This window comes from Ostrinia nubilalis, chromosome 27 (assembly GCF_963855985.1).
Source record: "Ostrinia nubilalis chromosome 27, ilOstNubi1.1, whole genome shotgun sequence".
Taxonomy (NCBI): domain Eukaryota; kingdom Metazoa; phylum Arthropoda; class Insecta; order Lepidoptera; family Crambidae; genus Ostrinia; species Ostrinia nubilalis.
In genome coordinates, this window is record NC_087114.1 from 7,477,639 (window position 1) to 7,490,860 (window position 13,222).

At 41.1% G+C, this 13,222-nt stretch overlaps 1 protein-coding gene and 1 long non-coding RNA gene across 2 annotated transcripts in view; both read left to right on the forward strand.

Moving 5' to 3' along the window:
- Positions 1-2,688: 2,688 nt before the first annotated feature.
- On the forward strand, positions 2,689-4,747 carry LOC135084940 (uncharacterized). The gene is made up of 3 exons (XR_010259976.1): positions 2,689-2,764; positions 3,951-4,049; positions 4,626-4,747. It is a non-coding gene; the product is annotated as an uncharacterized LOC135084940 (long non-coding RNA).
- A 494-nt stretch (positions 4,748-5,241) lies between these two features.
- LOC135084809 (uncharacterized) overlaps positions 5,242-13,222 on the forward strand; it is a 37,775-nt gene continuing 29,794 nt past the window's right edge. The window contains exons 1-3 of the mRNA XM_063979549.1: positions 5,242-5,309; positions 5,562-5,649; positions 7,764-7,862. Coding sequence (XP_063835619.1) covers positions 5,242-5,309; positions 5,562-5,649; positions 7,764-7,862 — 255 coding nt within the window. The remainder of the gene's footprint in view (positions 5,310-5,561; positions 5,650-7,763; positions 7,863-13,222) is intronic.

Genomic DNA, 13,222 nt, shown 5'->3' on the forward strand with positions numbered 1-13,222 from the left:
GTATGTACGGGACTATTCCCACCGGTGCAACTCCTGTGTAGCCAGAATCTACAGCTTGACCGCCAAAAACCAAATTAAAAGACATCTTACTTATTTATTTATTCAGAAAACACACACACACAGCTCTGATATTATTTTGTAATTTGGTATGACAGTTATTTTGTATGTTTGTCACTAATGCCACAGAATAATAATAAGTACTACGTACAGAAGTTTTACTTCGCGAAGGTATTTAAAAAAATGTACGCTCAATGTCATTAACAATATGGTGTAATTTAGCCTGTCTCAAGAGTCAAGCACCATTTTGTTGACAAACGTCAGTGATCGGCACTGCGCCGAAGCTATAGGGCTGACTTCGGTAAAATGATGTGACGTGAGGTGCCAAACTGCGGAAAATGGTGGAGGAAATACATGATTTAGCATGAATTATCATGAATAATATTAACTACTTATTTACCTCTCAGTGTCTTGAGGCAACCTAATAACAGTACATTCTGTTTTTTTATTATTATTTAGGCAGTTAAATACTGCACAGTATTTAGTACACCATTTTCTTTATTTTCTTCCATCATACACAAGAATACGCGTGCGTGAGTCAATGTTCGCTCGTATGTGAGGCCTTGTCGAATAGTATCCTGTAGGTGGGCCATCGTGCGTGTTTTGTTTTTGATGTAAACTCGCGGAGATGAACAGGCCTGCTAATGCACGATGCAAAAACTACTGGACTGAATATCAACCTATTCTTTCACCGTTAGAATACTTAGAATGCAATGTAGAATTCAAAATGCAATCAAATGCAAACAATTTCGTTTGTGTAAATTGGGATGATGACTGGTAATTCTATTTAGTCCGTCAGACATATAATAAAAAAAATGGACACATGTTTTAAAATTTTTTTCATAATCGAATAATTACAGTATTATATTGTGTTGAAATGTCGCGTGACGTCACTTCTAGGTAAAAATTCCAACTCGATATAGCACTGTTATTATGTAATTACTAGCTTTTGCCCGCGGCTTCAGCCGCGTGAAATTTAGTTTGTCACAGATCATCATAAATTATAGCCTATATGTTATTCTGGGTTATAAACAATAATACTGTAAAATTTCATAAAAATCCGTTCAGTAGTTTTTGCGTGAAAGAGTAACAAACATCCAGACATCCACAGAAACTTTCGCGTTTATAATATTAGGAGGATGAATGAAAATAAAAAATACGACTAATATTTTCTACTTATCTGTCTGACGGACAAAAATTTAAATTTTGTAATCTAGCCTAATTCACTATGTTACATTTTAGTTTCCCCCAATTGATTCTTCAATTCCACACTTTATATCACTGTATTCTATATTATTCCAGGACAACTGCTCTCAAGACGAGTCCCAGTGGCCCTGGCTGGGTGCCCCGGTGAAAGTGCTCACTCCGGAAATTAACAGGAACAAACTACTCAAAGTAAGCCATCTTGTTATTTCAATATTTATGTTAAGTTTTACACTGGTAACATGCTTAACATTCACTGTAATAGAACAGATTGGAGACTGGTCAAATACATGCTGAAAATCACTGTCGTAGTATTGTAACGAGTAATGATAAGTTGGGGATAAAAGAAAAAATCTATACTTTACTAATATTATAAAGCTGAAGAGTTTGTTTGATTGTTTACTTGAACGCGCTAATCTCCGGAACTACTGGTCCGATTTGAGAAATTCTTTCAGTGTTAGATAGCCGATTTATCAAGGAAGGCTATAGGCTAGGCAACATCACGCTAAGATCAAGAGCAGAGCAATAATGAAAAATGTTGCGAAAACGGGTTTTCACGCGTACGAAGTCGCGGGCACAGCTAGTAATATATAATTAAAAATAATTGGATTTATATAAATCCAATTATTTTTAATTATCTGTCTGAGGGACTTAATAGAATTTTGATTTTATTACCCAGTTATCATCTCAATCGTTAATTAAGTCATTGAACGCCGAGACGCTAGACACAATGGAAATTGTATTGTTCGAGGCTCACCGGTGAGCCGCGTGGCGTCCAACGTGTTAATTAACAAATCCCTCATGGAGCGAGTCAATGGGGATAAGGGGGGAAATAACCTCTTTTTGGAACGCTTTGTATTTTGCTAATTGTTAACGTTTTATCCTTTATTCTGATACATTTATAATACTTAGTTCAAAACAACGTCACTAGATGGCGCTGTACTATTTTACATGATGAAGTACTTTTCTGAGTCTACAAGGACTCACACCTTTGTAATGTAGTTATTAAGTAGGATATTTTTGTATGGTCGAAAGGGGGCGCGTCTTAAATAAGTTTGGGAACCTATGCTCTAGTCCAGTGGTTTTCAACCTTTTTCATGACACGACCCCCTAGCATGAAAAAATATTTCGCGACCCCCCGACCACTCACTTTTTTTTCATGCATTTTATAATGTTCCAAAGATGGTGTAGGGACCGAATACTTCAATCCATACAACATTTACGCATTTTCATAATTAGATTTCTGATAATATATCTTTAAAACTTTACTATTTTTTTTTACTGAGGTAGTTTTTACGACCTCTCGCGACCCACAGGTTGAAAAACACTGCTCTAGTCTATGCTCACATCAATATTGTTTGTCAGGTGCAATCCCTAGAGAGTTCGGCGCTCCCGGCGCGCGGGGTCGGGTGCTCCCGGCGCGGCGTGGCCAAAAGCCACAGCTTCGGCGGCTACGCGCAGCCCGCGCCCGCGCCCAAGCCGCTCCGGCTGCTCAGCAGGCAAGGTAATGTCATCATCATCAGCTGTCATTGTCTCTAGATAGGATAGGATAACCACCATCGTCTCCAAGTCTCTTCCGATAGGGTTAACTATGGCTTTGGCGGCTACGCTCTTGCTTAAGTACTACGGTTGGTCTCATCACCATCATCATCATCATCAACGTCTAAAGACAGAGTCCTAGACACGAAAGAAGCTAGGGTTTTGGTGGCTAGTGGCTACTGTTGGGCTGGTAAGTTAGGGGTCTCATCACCATTCTCATCCCTCATCATCTATCATAGTCTCTTGATAGAGACCTTAACACGCTAAGAGTTACAACATCGGCAGCTGCATGTCTGCTGAGCTAGTTTATCTCATCACCACCATCGTCCCCTCCTGACAGGAGCGAAAGTTGTTCCATCATCATCTCTATAGATACATTCGATAGGAGCCACAGCTCAGTTGCTGTCTAAATCTTCTGCTGAGCTGGCAAGGCGAATCTCATCACCACCATCGTCTTCTGTCTAGATCTCTTCTGACAGGAGCCACAGCACAGCTGCTGTCTAAATCTTCTGCTGCTGAACTGGCAAGGCGAGTCTCATCACCACCAGGCCAGGTGTCTCCGTACAGGAGACAGGACTCCAAAACCAGACGTGTTCCAAGTGAAAAAAGGCGTCAAGATAACGAAAATACGTGCTACTGAAACGACCCGCTGAAAACCAGCTTCGTGACTTGACGACTTGTGTCATGTCACGATTTTCGCTGAGCGGGCGCCTTTTCAGCATGGCTCAGTAATTTAACCTCTGTACATGTATGCACACAAATGTTAACCTCTCCTATGCTTTGTCTCATATCTGTGCAACCTCTGTCAACTGCTTTGTCTCAGATCGAAGACAAGACTATTTTGGTCATTTTGAAACATCATTTGAAAACCGTAGCAGTTGGGGGTGCAGTTTTGCGCGGCTCAATAGCACGCCAAAGGTTAATCTACACTAATATTATAAAGAGGATAACTTTGTTTGTTTGTTTGGTTGTAATGAATAGGCTCAAAAACTACTGGACCGTTTTTAAAAATTCTTTCACCATTCGAAAGCTACATTATCCACGAGTAACATAGGCTAAATTTTATTTTGGAAAAAAGTAGTGCTGAATAAAGGTATTCTATTCTACTCGGTCATCATTTTACACCCGCTAAGTCTACCGTTTGTTTGCAGGTGACCTCGCGTCCAGCAGTTGGCGGCTGTCACCGTCCAGCTCGGGCTACAAGACGCTCAGCCTTCGCAGCACCGACTCGGTTACGCCGTCGCCTACCAGTAAGTACATATTTTCAAATATTTTTGTACAATGACTACTTCATATTTTCGCATCGTTTCGTGTCGAGTCGCATCGCGTCGCTTTACCGTGTTCCGCGTCTATGAACTGATACAGCTCGCATATTTCTCTGATACGCTCCGTTTAGGTGGACAGCCTAAATGACCTTATGATATTTAGGACGTGTATAAGTATCCCGAAAAGCGTTTATATACTAATCAAGGATTTGAATTTGAGCTATCAAAACGCGTCTCCCGTAGACTTTATATGCTTTCCAGAGCTAAATTGATTTTTTTAAACTAACATAAATGGATGTATTTTCTGTCTGAATTAATTTCTTATTATAATTATTGTTATTTGAACGCAGCAGAACGCAACAGATCCAACACGTAGAAGCCGTTTTAAACGCAAAATAATCGACAAAAATGAATGTGGTGCACATGCTGGATCTAGTCGCTGATTTAATATTAATAATTTGTCTTTGTCGATTAATGTCACCTACCCAATTAGAAAAGGTTTTGCTGCTGCAGTGGAAACTAAATGACCTGATGATGATAAAATATTCTATTTCTCCCCAGGCGGAGCGAGTCCAGAGCCATGTTTCGTGCCACCAGCGTGCCAGTTGGCACCGCGCTGCGTGCCCGGCGTCGTCTGGTGCGTCACCGACCTGTCCCGCGTGCCGCCCGGCGCCTGGCTGCTACACCCGCAGGTAACGTGACTACAGACTAAAGCCCGGTCCGTGAGCACGTAGAATCCCGTCCAATGACCCCAAGCTACCCATCCTTATCGCTCGCGCATAATTATGTTGCTGTCGCGCTCGCACACTCACTGCGGGCGCCCGTCGCACAGTCGCGACAGCAACATAATTACGCGCGAGCGATAAGGATGGGTAGCTTGGGGTCATCTCACGGACCAGGCTTTAGTTGCAAGCATCGCCCGATAGATGGCGCTCATTACATTACTATGGCGTCGTGTGCTGCGTCACCGACCTGTCCCGCGTGCCGCCCGGCGCCTGGCTGCTACACCCGCAGGTAACGTGACTACAGACTAAAGCCCGGTCCGTGAGCACGTAGAATCCCGTCCAATGACCCCAAGCTACCCATCCCTATCGCTCGCGCGTAATTATGTTGCTGTCGTGACTGTGCGACGGGCGCCCGCAGTGAGTGGGCGATAGATGGCGCTCATTACATTACTATGGCGGCGTGTGCTGCTTCACCGACCTGTCCCGCGTGCCGCCCGGCGCCTGGCTGCTACACCCGCAGGTAACGTGACTACAGACTAAAGCCCGGTCCGTGAGCACGTAGAATCCCGTCCAATGACCCCAAGCTACCCATCCTTATCGCTCGCGCGTAATTATGTTGCTGTCGCGCTCGCATACTCACTGCGGGCGCCCGTCGCACAGTCGCGACAGCAACATAATTACGCGCGAGCGATAGGAATGGGTACCTTGGGGTCATTGGACGGGATTCTACGTGCTCACGGACCAGGCTTTAGTGGCAAGCATCGCCCGATAGATGGCGCTCATTACATTACTATGGCGTCGTGTGGTGCGTCACCGACCTGTCCCGCGTGCCGCCCGGCGCCTGGCTGCTACACCCGCAGGTAACGTGACTACAGGCTAAAGCCCGGTCCGTGAGCACGTAGAATCCCGTCCAATGACCCCAAGCTACCCATCCTTATCGCTCGCGCGTAATTATGTTGCTGTCGCGCTCGCACACTCACTGCGGGCGCCCGTCGCACAGTCGCGACAGCAACATAATGAGGGCTATCGTTTTAGCGCCACTGTAGAGTAAGGTCCTGTCACTTGCTAGTAGCGAAGACAGTGGCACCAACTGGTGAGCGCTAAAGTGATGGGAGGACTATCGCATTTGCACTCATCAAGATGGCGCCACTGTAGAGTAAGGTCCTGTCAATCACCAGGGGTGCCAACTGTTAAGTATAAAAACGATAGCCCTCATTATGTTGCTGTCGCACTCGCACACTCACTGCGGGCGCCCGTCGCACAGTCGCGACAGCAATATAATTACGCGCGAGCGATAAGGATGAGTAGCTTGGGGTCATTGGACAGGATTCTACGTGCTCACGGACCAGGCTTTAGTTGCAAGCATCGCCCGATAGATGGTGCTCATTACATTACTATGGCGGCGTGTGCTGCTTCACTGACCTGTCCCGCGTGCCGCCCGGCGCCTGGCTGCTACACCCGCAGGTAACGAACTGTTCCCACCTCTCGTTCCCACCGCTGCAACTCCTGTGTAGCCAGGATCTACAGCTTGACCGCTAATACCCAGCCAGTGAAGGTTAAGTCCTGGGGGAAAGTTTAACTGTGATTGGACCTGCAACGAAATGTGGACGAAGAAAATGAGGACGTGTAAAAGTGTTTTTTTAAAACCTACTTACAGAAATAAATGAGTTTTATGAGTTATATTTTGTGAGATAAAGGCACCGATATAGGATATAGGTACCGTGTGCAGCGTGGCGCCATCTACCGACGCGCCACTAGACTAGTGGCAGTCATCGCTCAACAGATGGCGCTGACATTACATTACTATGGCACACGCCACCGCCCCCACTAAACCTGCATCGCGGTGTCAAAGTTTTCTACCCTGACTTGCATTATAGAAAACCGAGATGGATTAGCAAGCTGAAGTGGCAATGGGCAGGGCACATAGTACGCAGAAAGGTTCTGGAATGGAGGCCGCGTACCGGAAAACGCAGCGTGGGACGTCCACCTACAAGGTGGACCGACGACATCGTAAAGGTGGTGTGTAGCCAGGAGCCAAGCTGTTGACCGCCACGGGACTATTTCCACTTCTTGTTCCCTCCGTCAGGCCTGTTCATCTCCCAGAAAACAAAACGCTTGCGGCTAGATGGCGACACAGTAACTTCTTTTAGCAATCAACCCTATCGCATCGGCACAGTACCGATCACTGACGTATGCAAACGAAACTGTGCTTGACTCTGAGACCAAGTTACACCATTATATAAACATTTTTTTGAATACCTTCGCGAAGTAAGCTTTCTGTACGTAATGCATTTATTATTCTGTGCCACTGCTGCAACTCCTGTGTAGAGGATCTACAGCTTGACCGCCGACAACCCAACCAGTGAAGGTCAAGTTTGTCCCGGGGGAAAGTTAAACTGTTATTGGTCCCGCAACTAAATTAATCAGAAGAACAGGAGGAGTTCCAAGTTAACGTTCGACTTCCCTCCAATGCAAAGCGGATGACAGGTGACACACAGTTCCGCTCCGCGCCGCGCCGCTGTCAAATAGGGATGATGACTGGGTTATTAAATCGAAATTCTATTTAGTCCGTCAGACAGATAATTAGAAAATATTTAGACTCATATTTTTTAATTTTTTCCATAATCCAATAATTACAGTATTATATTGAGTTAAAATGTCGCGTGACGTCACTTTTGAGTAAAAATTCTACTCAAGCGTGACGTATCGCGCCATTTCAACTCAATGTGGCACTGTTATTATTTAATTATGAAAGAAAATAAAAAATATGAGTCTAATATTTTCTAATTATCTGTCTGACGGACAAATAATTGAAATTTTGTCATCTAGCCTATTCTGTAGAAAAACACATCTCTCTTCTCCGCTCTGCTCTGCTTTATTGGAAACCGGGTCTTAGGGTTTCACGAGCTATTGCCAATACGCTTTTTGTGCCCCTCCCAGTTTCTATTGAGTTATTTTTTTCTTTGTATTGCAGACGGGACGCCCCCTATCCAACCCCGACGGAAGCGTGTACAGATATGACCCAAACAACCCGCCCGTACTGGACGAGACCTACCACCTTGAAGATGACCAGGTAAGTGGTACAACGAAATAACCCTACAATGTATTCAGTGCCATATGAGGGACAACCAATAAATAAATAGCCGAACGGTCAAGGTGTCGGACTGGCCGACTTGTGATCCGAGGAACGCGGTTTTGATCCCCGCTTCCGTTCAACTATGGTGGTGAACCCAGTAACAAGCACTATTTAGCTTACCACGAGGGGTTAATGGTATTATTGGCAATTTGTAAATACAAATAACAAATATTATTTAAAAAAATATTTATTTACAAACGGCATTTCTCAGGTAGTGATGACCACTACTTCTGATAAGCTCGAAGGCCTGCAGTAGTTGTTTTGAGTGAGCATTAACAATTATGTATTATGTCCAAATAGAACCAACTAGCGACATCTATAATTATGAAAAGAAAGTGACAATAGTGAATTAATAGGAGATAGATGGCAGCACCGCCTCATTCAGCCAATAATTAAATTTAAAATTTTGATCATTTGCCGCGCGAATAAAATTTGAAAATAAAGTAAATAACGGTTATTGACGGAGTGCAGCAACTCAACAAATCTGTGTGCTAAGCAAAGGTACGTATATGTTTTTTGTATTTGACAGTGTTTTGATGCTAAAATTGTACAATTACTGTGTGTGCCCGATGTGTCACTTCATGCAGTGACTTCATCCAATTTTAGGGTTTTTTCTATAATTGCGTGAGGCGTCCACATCAGGCGCGGATCCAGCCGTCAAAAAAGGTTGTGGGCACAGCCACCAAAAATGAGCAAAGTGAGAGTTGGATCACTACATGCCCGGACATACATGCATGCCTATCGATCTTATCAATAGATCATAATTAAAACAAGCAAATGGGTATTTCGCCAAAAATGGTCAATTTTGCCTAATTTCCTTGGCACTAATTTTATTTTTGTTTTTAACTATTTTTAGTTTCCCATTGCATTAAGTAGTAAAAACTAAGCTAATATATCTAGAAGGGGTGTCATAATTCGTTTTAGAAACAAAGTTATGAGGTCATAAATTTTTGGTAGCCAAGGAAATTATTATAAATATTTTTTTCTCTAAGTTTTCTTCTGTGGTTTGCTTTTTTTTTGTTCGACCTATTTTTGTGTACTTTCGCAAGCAAACATGCCAATGAATATTATATCATTACGATCTTTTTACACAACTAAGGGAGATAAATGCAGTAGATTGAGTTAAAAGTTAAAAACAAGTTTTTCTATATCTATTCTGATACCTATTTCTTAAAATGTAAATTTTAAACTTATTCCAATAAAGAAATACTTGAAATTTGACTTTACGCCGAATTATTAATGGTCTTTTATAATTTCCTAGGTCATTTTATGCCACGGAAAACAAGGAAATTAGGACCAAAGAAATTAGATTTATGCCTAAAAGACACCACAGACAAAAACCTATTTACCCTATACATTTACTATTTAAATCATGGGTTTACCCCTACAGACACTACATTTGTGTAAATAAACAATAAAATTAATCCATTGTTTAGTTGCAAAAAACCGTCCAAAGAAATTGACTTTTTAGTAAACAAAAACCCAAGGAGGGACCTATTTATGCGATTTGTCGCGAAACTGATCAACGACGTGCTGTCCTGCCTCAATGGCCTCTTGGGACGAAATGGCCGAGTGTAGTGGTGCAGTGCGTTACATTCTAAGTTTTTTCGTTTCGTTACAACAATGGTCGAAACGAAGACCCAGGGAAATTATACTTTTGACCTGGACAAGATCTTAACTTCACTTTATTTTCTTCCTATAAGTATTTGACATTTAAAGTTTTTATTTTCCGATAGCCAAACGTTTCTCAAATGTAAAGAGAGTGCTATTAGAATTAAATTACGTTTCAATTTGTTATAATGAGCCTTCATTTTGGCAAACAACAGTAATGGACATGACAAGGAAATTAGAAAAACGACTTTTGATTAAGTTTTTCTACGGTATTATTTGTAGTTTCTGCTATTGTAATAGCAAAAACAAATAAAACTTTTGATGAACTTTTCCATAAAAATAGTTTTATACAGATAGATATAAAAAAACATGTGTTCGCCTGCCTGGACACAGAAAATTTACTGTTTCGGCGAAATACCCAAATTAGGGTTGTGGGCATGCCCACAGTGCCCACAACGGTGGATCCGCGCCTGGTCCACATGTTGACTATATCGTGGTGATTACCAACGTTGGTGCCAATAGTATTTTTATGTCCACACGTTGGACGTTTGGCGTTGGAACCAATGTGTAGCCAGCCTTAGGCCTTGTCACGCTAGTGAACGCACGTATTCACAAACATTACTATGAGGTCTCACAGCGCGCGTGGACGCACAGGGTGACACACGACCAATCACAGAGCTCTATTCAACGCTGTGCGTTCGATTTGTAGCTTCACTTAGGCAAGCATCGTTTGTAAATACGGGCGATAGTGTCAGTGTCGTTAAATACACTCGACATCAAATAAATCGCACCTGCCGCGACATGCACTTTCAAACGTATGCATCCCCATTTCCCACCAATATTGGCACCATTTAAAAGCTTAGTTCTAAACTTCATTTCATTAAAGGAAAGGTTTTTACCCCAAAAATGTGTCTTTAGAAGGATCCAGAGTCACTTTTTCAAAAAATAGGTAGTTACGCTTGAACCAAATTGTATGGCTATAAAACTGATAAGTTGGGATTAAGTAATCATTATCCATCTATTAAAGAGGGCACGTGAGATCATTATTTGGTTTTATAACCATGAAAATTGGTCTAATTGATCCCAGAGGTGAGTCCCAAGTGAGGTCCTTTTTCAAGTCATATTTATGGTATATGTAAATCGTTTATTAAGAAATTAATGAGTTTTTCTTAAGTTAAGTTTATTTATTGGGCTTTCAAATAACACCAATATTGTTGGGGCACCATGATTGTGTCAGAAGAAAATCTTTAAAGTTCGCTTCGCGGAAGGTGCAATTTATTTGATGTTGAGTATATTATGAGTAGCAAAGACTATAAATATAATTTATAGCGTATTATTTCCGTACTGATAATAACGTGTTTTGAAGCTAGTTTTCCTTAGTATTGTAATAGGTATAGCGCTGAACTGTAACTGAGTCAGGAACTATTGGGCTGATTTGAAAGAATATTTTTGTGTTGGATAGCCCATTTAATTTCAAGGAAGGCTTAAGGCTATACAGGGTGGAATTTTGTAATGCCACCTGGAGGGAAAGTACCCTTAATACTGTAGATAGAAAACTTTACTCAAAGAAAACATTTATTTTTGAAAAGAAAGTCTGGTTTAGTCTGGTCTGCGAGCACACTTACTGCGGGCGCCCGTCGCACAGTCGCGACAGCAATATAATTACGCGCGAGCGATAAGGATGGGTAGCTTGGGGTCATTGGACAAAATTCTACGTGCTCGCAGACCGGGCTTTAGAGGCCGTGAATATTTACGGAGGCCATTACTACTGTACTGACATAAACAACTTTTTAATGTAACCTTTTGATAATAACATTAACATAATAAGCTCTAACAATACTTAGGTTTATACAGGGTGTTGATTTCAATCATAGGCTTGGCCAAATGACGAAAGAATTTATATTCCTTTTAACTCCGCATCATAATCAATAGTAGAATCCTCTGATATTTCAGTTTCATGACAAGTATCATCAATTTTTACTTTGCCTGCTGGACAAAGTTCATTAAATGCTATGCGCCCAGCCTCATTATTTTTGAACTCCTCGATGTTCGGTATGTAAAAAGCATCAAAACCGCCGGACCCTGCGGAACCAGAGCCAGCGCTTGCGGCCGAGTCTGCGGTGGCGATCACGGTGACGCACCACGCCAATAGTGCAGCTAGCTTCAGCATCATTCCTGTAAACATTTGGTTTTTAAATCTTTCGGTAGTCATCTATACTTACTAATATTATAAAGAGGAAACGGATATTAGAATAATATTATACCGGTTTCGGTTACGGTTACGGATATGAAATCATTTCGGACTATCCGAAAGTTTCGGATAATTTCGGTTACGGATATCAGACTTCTTAAAATACAAAATTCAAATAGCAAGATGCTGCGCGACCCACATAGCCACTTTATGTACAATGACGATGATAAAGGTGAAACAGGTGGGGATATCTGATTGTTCCAGGGAATGCCAGACAAGTAACAAATATTTAAAAAAAACCATTAAGATTTAGACTCCGCCTTTATTCGAAACTATCCGAAACATTTGAATCGGTTACGGATATTTTTTTATTTCGGATATCCGATAGTTTCGATTACGGTTACGGATATCCATAACATCCCTGCTTTGAAACTACTGAATTGACCTATGAACCAACTGATAGTTCAGTATTTATACAGTGTGAGTCTTGATAAAGTGCACATAACGTTTACTTTACAATCAGTAATTGAAAGATAAAAAATTATATAAAAAATATAAAAAATCTCAGATATTTTTTGTCATTTTTTCCTTCGATAAAAATGGGTCTAGTTTCACCGATTTTCATATGTGCACTTTATCAAGACACACACTGTATTTGTTCGGTTTATTGCTTGCATTAGGGGACACAAATATAATGTGCTCGTTATGTAATATTAGGTCCTTACCTATGAAATTAGCGTTTTGTTTCTTCAATATTCATTATAATTTCTTTTATATTATAGCTATGTTCATCATTATTGTTTTATTTGAAATTCTATTTCAAAAGACTTACTTTTACGCTTAAAATGTTTAACTAATTTTTATGTTTTCAATTAGAATTAAACCTTCAAAGACCTAAAATAAAAAAAAATATACCAATATAATTTTTCAAAAATGTCCTAATGTTTTCTATAGCTAAATGTTGTTTAAATCTACCCAAAAAAATTCATAAAATTAAATTTGAGTTTCTTTAAAAACCCGCAACAATCTATCTACTATATAAAAATAAGTCCGGTTTTCCTCCCTGACGCTATAACTCCAGAACGCACGAACCGATTTCCACGGTTTTGCATTCGTTGGAAAGGTCTCGGGCTCCGTGAGGTTTATAGCAAAGAAAATTCAGGAAAAATTTCAACAGAAAAGCGGGAAGGGGGTAAAACGGGATCCACGCGTACGAAGTCGCGGGCGGCCGCTAGTGTTAGTATGAAAAAAATATTTTCGTGAAATGCTCCATACAAAACGCTAATTTCAATTTCATAGGTAGGTAAGGAATACTTACTAAACATAAAGATGCACGATTTTTCTTGTGTTCTGAAATACTTTATAAGTATTGTGTATTTGTAAAGAACACTTTAGTACGTCACTTTTTAAAAAGGCACTGAATGTGTTAGCCAGCCTGGTGTTTAAAGTTACTGCAGCTATTTTAATATTCCAATATCCTGTACCACACACGTGA